This window comes from Periophthalmus magnuspinnatus, chromosome 8 (assembly GCF_009829125.3).
Source record: "Periophthalmus magnuspinnatus isolate fPerMag1 chromosome 8, fPerMag1.2.pri, whole genome shotgun sequence".
Taxonomy (NCBI): domain Eukaryota; kingdom Metazoa; phylum Chordata; class Actinopteri; order Gobiiformes; family Gobiidae; genus Periophthalmus; species Periophthalmus magnuspinnatus.
The window spans coordinates 29,647,167-29,658,343 of record NC_047133.1 but is presented as its reverse complement, the minus strand read 5'-3'; the positions used below and the strand labels follow the sequence as shown (position 1 = coordinate 29,658,343).

Here is an 11,177-nt window from a genome sequence, read left to right as displayed (position 1 = left end):
CGCAAATGCATTTGGTATCTTGTTGTCCATCAACTTAATAGTCAAATTCACTATTTCAAGCATTATTGGATCTTCAATAGCGCTCCCAACGTGCATGAGCGTGTAATTGGTCATGTGGTTTTCACTGCCCTGTGTCACGATCTGTTCGCTCTCTCCTGCTCTTTGCTGTGCGCGCGCTGCGTACAGTACTACAGTGTCATACGCGGAGTCATAATACGCCCCACTATTTGAGAACCACTGGGTTAGACTAACACATATAACAAACGCTGTTATAGCAGGATTTTGTATAACTTGATGTATAGTGGCTTGCAAAAGTATTCATCCCCCTGGAACTTTTTCAAATTTTGTCAAGTCAAAGCCACAAATTTATTTATGTATTTATTTATTTGCAATTGATGTGAATAAGTAACACAAAATGGTACATAAGTGTGAAGTAGAAAGAAAATCATACATAATTTTCAGATTAAAAACAAAACTGCCATTACAGCTGCAAGTCTTTTGGGTTATGTCTCCAGTCTGTAGGTGTGCAAAACTGGTGAATTTCCCCCCTTTCTTCCTGGCAAAACAGTTCAAGCTCTGTCAGATTTGATGAAAACCGTTTGTGAACTGCAGTATTCAGATCTCGCCACAGATTCTCAATTGGATTTATGCCTGGACTTTAACTAGGATCGTTGTCCTGCTGGAAGGTCAACCTCCGCCCCACTCTCAAGTTTTTTGCAGACTCCAACAGGTTTTCTTCCAAGATTGCCCTGTATTTAACATTTCTATCCATCTTCCCATCAACTCTGATCAGCTTCCCTGTTCCAGCTGAAGAAAAGCACCTCCACAGAATGATGCAGCCACCACCATGTTGTGGTGTAAAAACTTGTAAAAACTCTAATTTGAGCAAAGATGTGAAAAATATTTAACTACAACTGGATAGATGAATATTTGGAAATAATCTGAAGAAATACAACTGTATTCACCAAACAATGATTACTGACTGCTGCACTCCTTCACTTCACTCTGACCATGTGCTTGCAGCTACTAGCTAGTTAGCAAAATTGCACAGCAAATTGGCTAGATTATATCTGGTTGATTAGCATAGCGCCACTTTAAACAACTTCATAACCTCTTTTTTAACTAAATAAAAACAATATTAAATGTAGTCTAATGTGGAAAATCATGTCTTAAAATTGCAGTAACATTAAAACTTACCTTTAAGTCTCCAAATCAAATGTTGTCAAATGCCTCTCTTCATGTGATGTCATCATTTGTTCACGTTCTTCTAACTCCATCCCTTTATATTTTCTGAAGAAATTAATGTCTGAAGTAGTTTACAATCCTGAGTGTTATAGTTTGTCTTTATTACCTTGTGGGAACTGCCCCCCCCCCCTTCAGGCTTTTGAGACACAGGGTCAGATGGGATTGTAGCAGGATACAGACAGTTAGAAAAGAAATCCCCAAATTCATATATATTCTGAAACTAGAATAAAGCAGCATCTGAGAACTTTCTCTCTAGTTTCATTAAGTCCACCAGCGCAGCGTCCATGAGTGTGCAGCTGAGGTCACTATTTGTTCTTGAACTTCCTCATGTGTGACGCGATGGAGCTGCTGATCTCGGCTCGCCGCTTGTTTTGGCCGTAATACTCCACAAACTGTCCATCGGGTCCAACCAGGTACATGATGATCGTGTGGTCCACCTGAGGAGAGCAGAGGGACTCTAAAGTGGGACCAAAACCTCTAAATTCCGCCCACAAACATATTTCAATAGATGTTTAACTGGGCGGGGCTTAGAGGACTAAAGGGAAGAGTGAAGAAGGAGGGGCGGGGTCTGGAGGACTAAAGGGGAGAGTGAAGAAGGATTATGGGTGGGTTTTGGAGGACTAAAAGGGAGCGTGAGGAAGGATTAGGGGTGGGGTCTGGAGGACTAAAGGGGAGAGTGAGGGAGGATTAGGGGTTAGGTCTGGGGGACTAATGGGAGAGTGAGGGAGGAGGGGGCAGCGGGGTCTGAAGGACTAAAGGGGAGAGTGAGGGAGGATTAGGGGTGGTTTCTGGAGGACTAAAGCGGAGAGTGAGGGAGGATTAGGGGTGGGGTCTGGAGGAATAAAGGGGAGCATGAGGGAGGTATAAGGTGCACTGTGATTGGTCTAACAGGTATCCAGACTTCAGACACGGCCCAGCAGCCAGCTGTTTGTAATCAGAAGCACCGGTTTGTGATCAGGGCAGTCCTGTGTGATGTTATATAGTACTTAAATCGCAGTGGCCACACGCTTAGATTTAGGTGTTTTTGACCAGAAACCTGCCGATTTACTTTTGTTTGCACTAAAGCCAAAAATGACTGGTAACATTAGATATTCCTTTAAAACATCATGTCCACAGTTTAGGAGAAAAAGTGGATTTAGTGTTGCTTCTACTAGGAAAAACTAGAGATGATAATAAAGTTTTACTTCACATAATACAAAATTATTTACAGTTTAAAAGTGCATCATGTAACTTTAGTGTACGTCCGCCACCTACTTGACAGTCACTTTATGTGGAATGTTCCACAATATGGCATTAAACTGATTTATCGCCATGGAAAAAGAAGAGATGAGATCATGTCACAGGGCAGATCTATGGACAGATGAGCCCTCTCACAGTAAGAGCACATGTTTTTTAAGGTATTCTAGAGCAACAGAAATACCCAGAGTTGAGTTAATTCATGTAAATTTACCACCTTAAAAGTACTAAAAATATAACATTTTTATTTGAACTACAGGGTCGGCAGGTTTGCAGCACTCACAATGTAGTCGTTGTCCTCATCTTTGGGCCCCTGGCTGTAGTAAACTCTGTAGGAGCGAGACACCTGCTCGATCTGATCAATAGAGCCAGTCAGACCTACCAGCTTAGGGGAGAACTCTGAGTGAAGAATAAATATATTAAAAGATCATTAAACTCTGAGTTACACCTGTCAGGAGATGTTACACTTTACACCTGTTAGGAGAATTTACACCAGTCAGGACCAGTTTCACCTGTCACGATAGGGTTAGGGTCTAGTGTCAGCACCTTTGACATATGCAGCCATGGCCTCTGGAGTATCTCGCTCTGGGTCGATAGTGATCAGGATTGGAGTGAGATTTGGAAGAGATCGGATTCCATCTAAAAGGAACAAAATAATGTGCCTAAATTTTTATATTGTTTTTAGATTTAAAATAATTTCAATTTAAATCATCTTGCTGTTATAGGCTCAAACTACCAGTGGGCTTTGCGTAGAACCTAAAGGTGAAGCCAAACAAACCTGCTAAATTATTAAATTTAAAAATGTGCAAGGGGAGGCTCTTTGTTGATTTGTGGAAGGAAAGATTACGTTTGATTTCTCGGCTTGTTGTGCTCATGGTCCAATCAGCTTGAAATATTCGCCTGAATACATCACCTTTTCACAGGCGAGATCCATAAGACTGACACCTCATAATCAAACTGACTCATATCTCATATCTTCTGCCTGTGTTGAAGGTTCCTCTTTAAACTCTGCATAAGTTGTAAACTCCACAGATCTCTGCGTAAACACAATTTGTCTCACCAATTTCCTCCACCACCTCGATCATCTTCTCCAGCTCATCTGGGCAGATGTCAGGGCAGTGTGTGAAGCCAAAGTAGATTAGGATCCACTGTCCCAGGAAATCCTCACTGCGTACTGGTTTGCTGTGATGGTCCACCAGAGAAAAGGGTCCCCCCAGCAATGGCCGCCCGATAGATTTGTTCCTCTCCCTTTCAATCACTAAAGTGAAAATATATCAGGGTAAGGTTATGCTTTTTACCAGTTTGAGCTCTGACCCATTTCTTGGTTTATTTTACTCACTTTCTTCCTTTTCTTTTTTGAAAAGTTTCATTCCTCCGAGCAGAGCACCCCCTATGGTAAATGTGATGACCAGAGATTTCCACGTCACTGGCTTTAGGAACACGAAAGAACAATTGAAAAATCAAAATACTAGGATTTCCCCAGGTATCGGTAATGGTCTAATATTGAATATTAAGCCAATATTTGGCACCAATATTTGTTTGATACTACACCATTAAATGGTAGTACTTTCTTTTCGATTCCCATGTGTCTTATATCTGTGTAATCCCTCATGGTCCAGCAGGTTCTATAGTGGTCCATGGGTGTATACTAGTCTATGTGTCTTATATTTGTTCTGATACAACTAATCATTGTAAACATATTGAGAAAAGATTAATTTCTGTCCTGTTAATGGGACTTTCTTATTATCAATATCTGCTCAGATGAGTATTTAGTTTTGGTACTAGTTTTAGTATTAATTAGTATTTAGTTTCTATACTTTTGACAGCCCTACTCCCTAATGCATACTGTTAATGTGTCCTTAGGTAAGACATACGTTCCTTAGCCTCCAGTGTGTATTCTGTTTGAATGGATGAGTGGATGCTTGATATAATGACCATTGAGTGCCATACGAAGGGAGAAAAACATTATAAAAACCTGATCTCACTGACCAAACTGAAAATGTAAACTGTAAAACCCAACACTGGACTCCCCCCTTACCTCTTGGACCCACCCCTGACCTCTTAGACCCACCACTGACCTCTTGGACTCACCCCTGAACCCTTGGTTTTCTCTGAAGACTCAGGAGGCAGCCGCGCATAGTTTCTGTAAAAGTGTCGCCACAGGCTCTCATTCAACTGAAAGAGAAAAATTTTTGGCTAGTGTTTAAATTCTAATATTGTCTTTTTCCTGCTTTGTTTTCCCCAAATTTAAAGGTGTACTGTGTAACCTTTCTAGTAGTGAGTCTGCCACCTGCTTGTCTCCATGGAGATGTTATTATGTTCCACAATATGGCATTAAACTTAACTACCTTGATGAGAACAAGCCACCAGCCTGAGTTACAGGTCAGAAGTAATTTTCTTGAGTAACTATGTAGTGTAATAGATTACATTTTTAACAAGTAACTAGTGACTAATTACTTTTTCAAAGTTAATTAGCCAACACTATCTGTACCTGAATAAATGCAAGATAAATATGCAAGAATAAATGCATTAGGGTTAATAAAATAGAAATAACCTACTTTTCACACATAGTAGGTTATCAATTATAGATGGATAACCTGACGTTTTATGTTAGAATCAACAGATTGGAAAGTGAATAAAGGATCATTTAAACACAATGCAGATACTAGCTCGTCCCATAGAGTGTAATATCCACGGTCTATGGTTTGCTGGTGCTAGCTTCTCCCATTGAGTTTACACTCAATGGAATATAAATGGTGTCTATGGTTTGCTGATACTAGCTCGTCCCATATCGTGTCTTTATACTATCTTTGGTTTGTCCTCATTTCACCTTTACCTCCAAAAGACGCAATAATCCCAAACAAGGAACTAAATGCAACAATAACGTATTCAACCTGTTCTTCAGTAATAACGACGTAATATCAGATTATATTCGTCATTAATTCAGACTTTATCTTGGTGTTTGTGCCAGTATTATTATTACCGAGCAGGAGCGGTGTTCTCCAGCGGGCTGCAGCCTCGTCTGTGCCCGGGTTAGGCCGCTCAGGGCCCACCCATGTTGGCTCCGGACACATCGGTGTAGGCTCGTTCCACGGCAGAGATTAAACCTGAGAACTACGACACTGCTGGACATGATGGGACCTTGACGATGCTGTGACCGGGAAGAAGCGGCTTCAGTCCGGCTTCATAAACGTGAGGCTACGCTGGTGGTGCGTCAGGCCTGTGCGTAAGATAAACGTAAAGATTTAGCGTGGTGACGTCACCGCTCAGCGTCTTCTCATGCTTCTTCCTGGTGTGTTTGCGGGGAGAAAAGACTTCATCCCCCTCTACTGGAGACACGTAGTAATAGTCTTGTTTTATTTGAAAGATTATTTATCCAAAAATATTCTGTAGAAGTACACAGAAAACCACTTCTCACTAACCTTCAATAGTGGAGGTGTAGGTTGTGCTGGCTTAACCAAAATATACTTCTAAATATACATTGTTGCATTATTATGAGAGAATGAGAAACAAAACCAAAAAATCTAAATATACGTTTTCAATCATTTGCAAATTGCAGTAGATTTAATTACATTTTTGGAATAATTCTGAAATGAAATTTAAAAAAATACTGACATGCTTTGTGTTTTCCGTAGACACTGACATGACATCACTGTATTGTACTCTTTTGTATAGTTTTGTTTTGTTTTCTGATGGCGGTGCTGGTTGTCTGTTATTGCTTTGCCTAGTATATTACACGTGGCATTAAATTTAGCTATCACCATAGAAACAGGCAGTTACAGGTCAGTTCTGTGGTGGTCACTCACAATAAGAATGTATATTTTTCAAGGTATTTTTGAGCAATAACACAGGTAGTGAAACATGTTATAAATGCCATACTCTGGGCCCTCCACTAGAAAAGTTACAAAGTGCCCCTTTAAATCAGCAGTTTCTATTTCAGTCTCTACTGATGAGTGTTAAATGGCGGTTTTACAGTGCGAGGGCCAGTCTGCTCTCAGCTCTTTGTTCACGTAGTAATAAACCCAGGACACAAAAGGGAAAACAGCAACGGCAGCAGCAGCGGAGACACGGAGGACGCCCACAGGACACCTGATGGAAGAAAGATAGCAATCAAGACTACAACAGCTGCAAGATTCATCACAATATTGAAATCACAATTTGAATGGAAAAAACCTGCTAACTCTGTAGTTTAGATATGTACAAACATATTTTGAAATGTCCCTGTGTGTCAGATGCCCTCTCAGAGTCTCCATGGGGTCTTATTGTCCATGTAAACCCTGAGTGTGTACAAACATGTTTGTTTATGTATCTGATTGGGACAATGCATGCAACATGAATGTAAACACATCGGATTATAGCCAAAGGATCGTTTCCATCCGTTGGCTCAAACGGTTAAAGAAAAATCAACTGACGTATCTTGAAATTAATCTCGGTTGCTTTTTGTGACATTTTCGCTTGTCTCATGAAAGACTGTTGCTTACCCAAAGCTGCCTTTTGATCAGGGCTTGTTCTGCCCATAGTGTGTGTCCCCATGGGTAGTTAGCGTGGAGCTTTGTGAGACGTAGTGAAGTGTCCCTTCACATTGTGCCACTTTGCCGTCGCCACAGTCGCTCCGCAAATAAGACACACACAGGTTTCTTTTATAGTCGTAAAATTCGTTGTGAATGTGAAAATTTTTTTTCCTGCCATGTTTTTGGGGTAAGAAACTGCATTCATCTTGATAGCGCTCGCAAGCGGAGCACTGATTTTGTCACGCACACAATGGTGACTTTTGAACTGAGTAGGTCAGAGTTCACCTTAACTTATCTAAACTTTACCTATAATTAACATATTTTTTAAGATGTTGACATTTTTAAAGGTATATAAATGCCAACTGTGTTGGTGACCCCTGGTCTATGGGGATCACAGGTCAGCTCTGGTGGAAGCTTGAATGGTGGGTCTGTGGGGGGTTACAGGTCACCTCTGGTAGAGGCTCATATGGTCCGTGTGTGGGAGGTCACAGGTCACCTCTGGTGGTGGCTCGTGTGGTGGGTCTGTGGGGATCAAAGGTCACCTCTGGTGGAGGCTCGTGTGGTGAGTCTGTAGGGGGTGTCATGGGCCACCTCTGGTGAAAGCTTGTGTGGTGGGTCTGTGGGGGTTACAGGTCACTTCTGGTGGTAGCTTGTGTGGTCCATGCATGGAGGGGTCACAGGTCACCTCTGGTGATGGCTCGTGTGGTCATTGCTGAATTGTCTTTATATTTAATGTGCTCCTTTAACAGTGGTGGTGCGAAGGAGTGTAGGACCTTATAAATTAAGCTCTTTAAGGTTGACCATGTTGTTAAAGTCCAATAGTCTGTGCTTTTTCAGAAAGGTTTTCTGAAATGTGATTCTTACAGTTTGCCAGTTAAGATTTCAGTCTTTTACTCCATTCTTCTGGATGTGAAATGTGAACTTTGAACAGAATCCTAATCTTAAAACATAAATCATGAATCTAATCATTTTTTTTTCTTAAAATATAAATCGAATTGAAATGTCATAAAGTTCACAATTACATATTTTTGCTAAATCTTTCAGCCCTAAATACTACTACTCCAGAAGTCCAAATTGATCTTGAAAACTAGTTTAGTACAAACTGTTTAAACTGGTTTGGATCCAGTCATAATTTTGATCTGGTTTCATCTATAGACATTAAAGGGAATGTACTAGATTTTTTGTAATAAAGTAAAATGTGTCCTTCCACTGGGGGGGATGTTGTGCTAGTACTGCTTTTGAATTTTACCTCCCTGAGCGACGGCAGAGGAGCAGCCAAAACACAGTCAACAGCAGTCCACAAAACTCCCTGAAAAAACAGACAAAATAATAATTGCATTGCAATTACTATTACATGACCAAATGTCCCTGTGTCGAATAACCTCACTGTGTGTCAGATGTCCTCCACTGTGTGTCAGATGCCCTCCCATGTGTGTCAGATGCCCTCCCCTGTGTGTCTAATGCCCTCCCCTGTGTGTCTGATGCCCTCCCTGTGCTGTTGATACATAGAGCAGTCAAAAAAGAGCTGTTAGGACATAGAGCTGTTAGGACATAGAGCTGTTAGGACATAGAGCTGTTAGGACATAGAGCTGTTAGGACATAGAGCTGTCAGGACATAGAGCTGTCAGGACATAGAGCTGTTGGAACATAGAGCTGTTGGAACATAAAGCTGTGGGAACATACAGCTGTTGGAACATACAGCTGTTGGAACATAGAGCTGCTGGAACATAGAGCTGCTGAAACAGAGCTGTTAGAACTATTGGAACAGAGCTGTTGGAACATAGAGCTGTTGGAACATAGAGCTGTTGGAACATAGAGCTGTTGGAACAAAGAGCTGTTAAAACATAGAGCTGTTAAAACATACAGCTGTTGGAACATAGAGCTGCTGAAACAGAGCTGTTAGAACTCTTGGAACAGAGCTGTTTAAACAAAGCTGTTGGAACATAGAGCTGTTGAAACAGAGCTGCTGAAACAGAGAGCTGTTGGAACATAGAGCTGTTGGAACATAGAGCTGTTGGAACATAGAGCTGTTGAAACAAAGAGCTGTTAAAACAGAGCTGTTAAAACATACAGCTGTTGGAACATAGAGCTGCTGAAACAGAGCTGTTAGAACTCTTGGAACAGAGCTGTTTAAACAAAGCTGTTGGAACATAGAGCTGTTGAAACAGAGCTGCTGAAACAGAGAGCTGTTGGAACATAGAGCTGTTGGAACATAGAGCTGCTGGAACATAGAGCTGTTGGAACATAGAGCTGTTAAAACATAGAGCTGTTAAAACATAGAGCTGTTAAAACATAGAGCTGTTAAAACATAGAGCTGTTAAAACATAGAGCTGTTAAAACATAGAGCGGTTGCAACAGAGCTGTTGGAACAAAGAGCTGTTGGAACATAGAGCTGCTGAAACAGCTGTTAGAACTCTTGGAACAGAGCTGTTGGAACATAGAATGTATGGACACTCGCCTGAAATGTGTGGGATTTTGTTATTGGTGTATCTTCTCATGTAAGGTCTAGTGGTCCCCCCTCTCTTATTGTCCATTAATCAAACTCTTTAAACTTTTGGACAACTATCTATTTTGGACAACTATCTATGGACATGTTGCACTTTGTTTTGTTTTTTTTTCCACTCACAAACAGGCGAATGCATTACACCATGGCATACTGAAAGTTTTATTTATAAAGTAACTTGATAGCAAAATAAATCCCTCACACCCAGTAGAGCAGAGCCTCAGGATGCTGTGGGGTCTGTGGACAGCTCAGGTCCATCAGAACTTTTCTCTCAAAAACAGAAACTTTTTTATTAATGTGATTGCAATTAGCTGCCCTACCGAGCCCGAGTGAGCCTACCTTCCTTCCTCACGCTGGAAGATGGCAGTGACCTGTTCTTTGACCAGTGTCCAGCCTAGAATCGAGACCGCAGCAGAAGACAGGAGAATGTGAAGATCTGACACTGTCCTCCAGGGGGCGCTCTCTGGCAGAACACAGGAAGACAAATAAATTTATTGTCTCATGTCTGAGACATTAGCCATTTTAAAGCCACAGTAAGTAACTTTTTAGCCATCAGACTGACAAAAATAATAATGTGTTTATTGCACTTATAAACTGGTCTCCTCATTGTGAACAGGCTCACATCTCCACAAACCTGACTCTTATTTGACCTGGAAGAGGTGCCTGCTCCTGCTTGTTTTCATGGAAATGTTCTTCCTTTGGCTTTAATATTCCACTGTATGGCATAAAACTCATCTATCTCCTTGGAGAATGTTCCAAAGAATGGCTTCTATTTCCACAGTGACATGGAACTTACAGAATGTTAGGACATATGTTGTAGCTTTCAATACTTAAGACACCTCTGAATCATTAGCAGTATTTCATAAGTGTTATGGTGGCCAGAAAATAAATAAATCAATCAAAAATCTCAAATAGTTTATGTATCTCTGCTGGGCTAAAAAACAGCTGCACACACCAGAGTGATGGTACATTAAGCTGATTAAAATCCAAAATTACCAGGCTTGTTTTTGATGGGAAGGTCAACATTATAACATGGTAAAATACTTAAAAAGTACCGCTACACACCTGTCACCTGAGGCCACCAGCCAATCAGAGCACAGAGCAGCGAGGGGACTCCATAACCCACCTATGATACATAAATTAAATATTTCAAGGATGAAAGTCTGAATACTGAAATTTAAGAGGAATTACGGTGAAAAGTTACCATCCACAATCCTGCATCTGGATCATTTATCTGCAAACAAAGTGAAGCTTGAGGTGAAGAAATTAAACATGCGATTGTGTTAATTTGAAACACATACCTGCACGTACGTTGCCAGTCCGAAAAATAGCGACATACAAGCGTTGCAGATGCGCCAAACAATATCAAGTTGTGCATTTTTGGACTTTTTACCAACCTCTCCCATTTTGCACTTTAAACAGTAGCTTTCCTAACTTCTGTGGAAAAAAAAACACCAAAAGATATCAGAGGTGCGTATGTTTTGCACAATTGCTGGGCCTCGAAGAAACCGATTTGGACATTTGCAACAGAAAACAACATGTAAGCAATATTTCTAAAAACGCATAATGAACAAAGTAATTAAACCAGATTAAATAAAGCACTGAATGTATGGCGGCGCTAGTTAGTCTAGTTTGACTGTAGTATGGTTTGTGTCGGATGACGAGGTGATTATAAGAAACAC

General features: G+C 40.9%; 2 protein-coding genes across 2 annotated transcripts; both read right to left on the bottom strand.

Annotated features, from left to right (window-relative positions):
• Nucleotides 1–388: 388 nt before the first annotated feature.
• On the bottom strand, nt 389–6,238 carry LOC117374873 (protein SCO1 homolog, mitochondrial). The gene is made up of 7 exons (XM_033971077.2): nt 5,465–6,238; nt 4,573–4,656; nt 3,821–3,911; nt 3,542–3,739; nt 3,028–3,120; nt 2,765–2,880; nt 389–1,682 (listed from the first exon to the last, which is right to left on the bottom strand). The coding sequence occupies exons 1-7, from the start codon at nt 5,612–5,614 to the stop codon at nt 1,551–1,553; spliced, it is 864 nt and encodes a 287-aa protein (XP_033826968.1). The 5' UTR covers nt 5,615–6,238; the 3' UTR covers nt 389–1,550.
• Nucleotides 6,239–6,420: 182 nt separating this feature from the next.
• On the bottom strand, nt 6,421–11,177 carry tmem220 (transmembrane protein 220). The gene is made up of 6 exons (XM_033971363.2): nt 10,797–11,177; nt 10,700–10,729; nt 10,561–10,621; nt 9,835–9,958; nt 8,242–8,301; nt 6,421–6,570 (listed from the first exon to the last, which is right to left on the bottom strand). Exons 1-6 carry the CDS (start codon nt 10,899–10,901, stop codon nt 6,438–6,440), a joined length of 513 nt encoding a protein of 170 aa, XP_033827254.1. The 5' UTR covers nt 10,902–11,177; the 3' UTR covers nt 6,421–6,437.

Coding starts and splice junctions, on each gene's coding strand:
- tmem220 (XM_033971363.2), bottom strand. CDS start 10,901: ATGGGAGAGGTTGGTAAAAAGTCCAAAAATGCACAACTTGATATTGTT. Junction 9,959..10,560: donor CTGGTGGCCTCAGGTGACAG/GTGTGTAGCGGT, acceptor GTGTTCTGCCAG/AGAGCGCCCCCTGGAGGACA. Junction 6,571..8,241: donor CTCTGCCGTCGCTCAGGGAG/GTAAAATTCAAA, acceptor TTCTTCCATCAG/GTGTCCTGTGGGCGTCCTCC.
- LOC117374873 (XM_033971077.2), bottom strand. CDS start 5,614: ATGTCCAGCAGTGTCGTAGTTCTCAGGTTTAATCTCTGCCGTGGAACG. Junction 4,657..5,464: donor GAGAACACCGCTCCTGCTCG/GTAATAATAATA, acceptor TTTCTCTTTCAG/TTGAATGAGAGCCTGTGGCG. Junction 3,912..4,572: donor AGAAAACCAAGGGTTCAGGG/GTGAGTCCAAGA, acceptor GTGTTCCTAAAG/CCAGTGACGTGGAAATCTCT.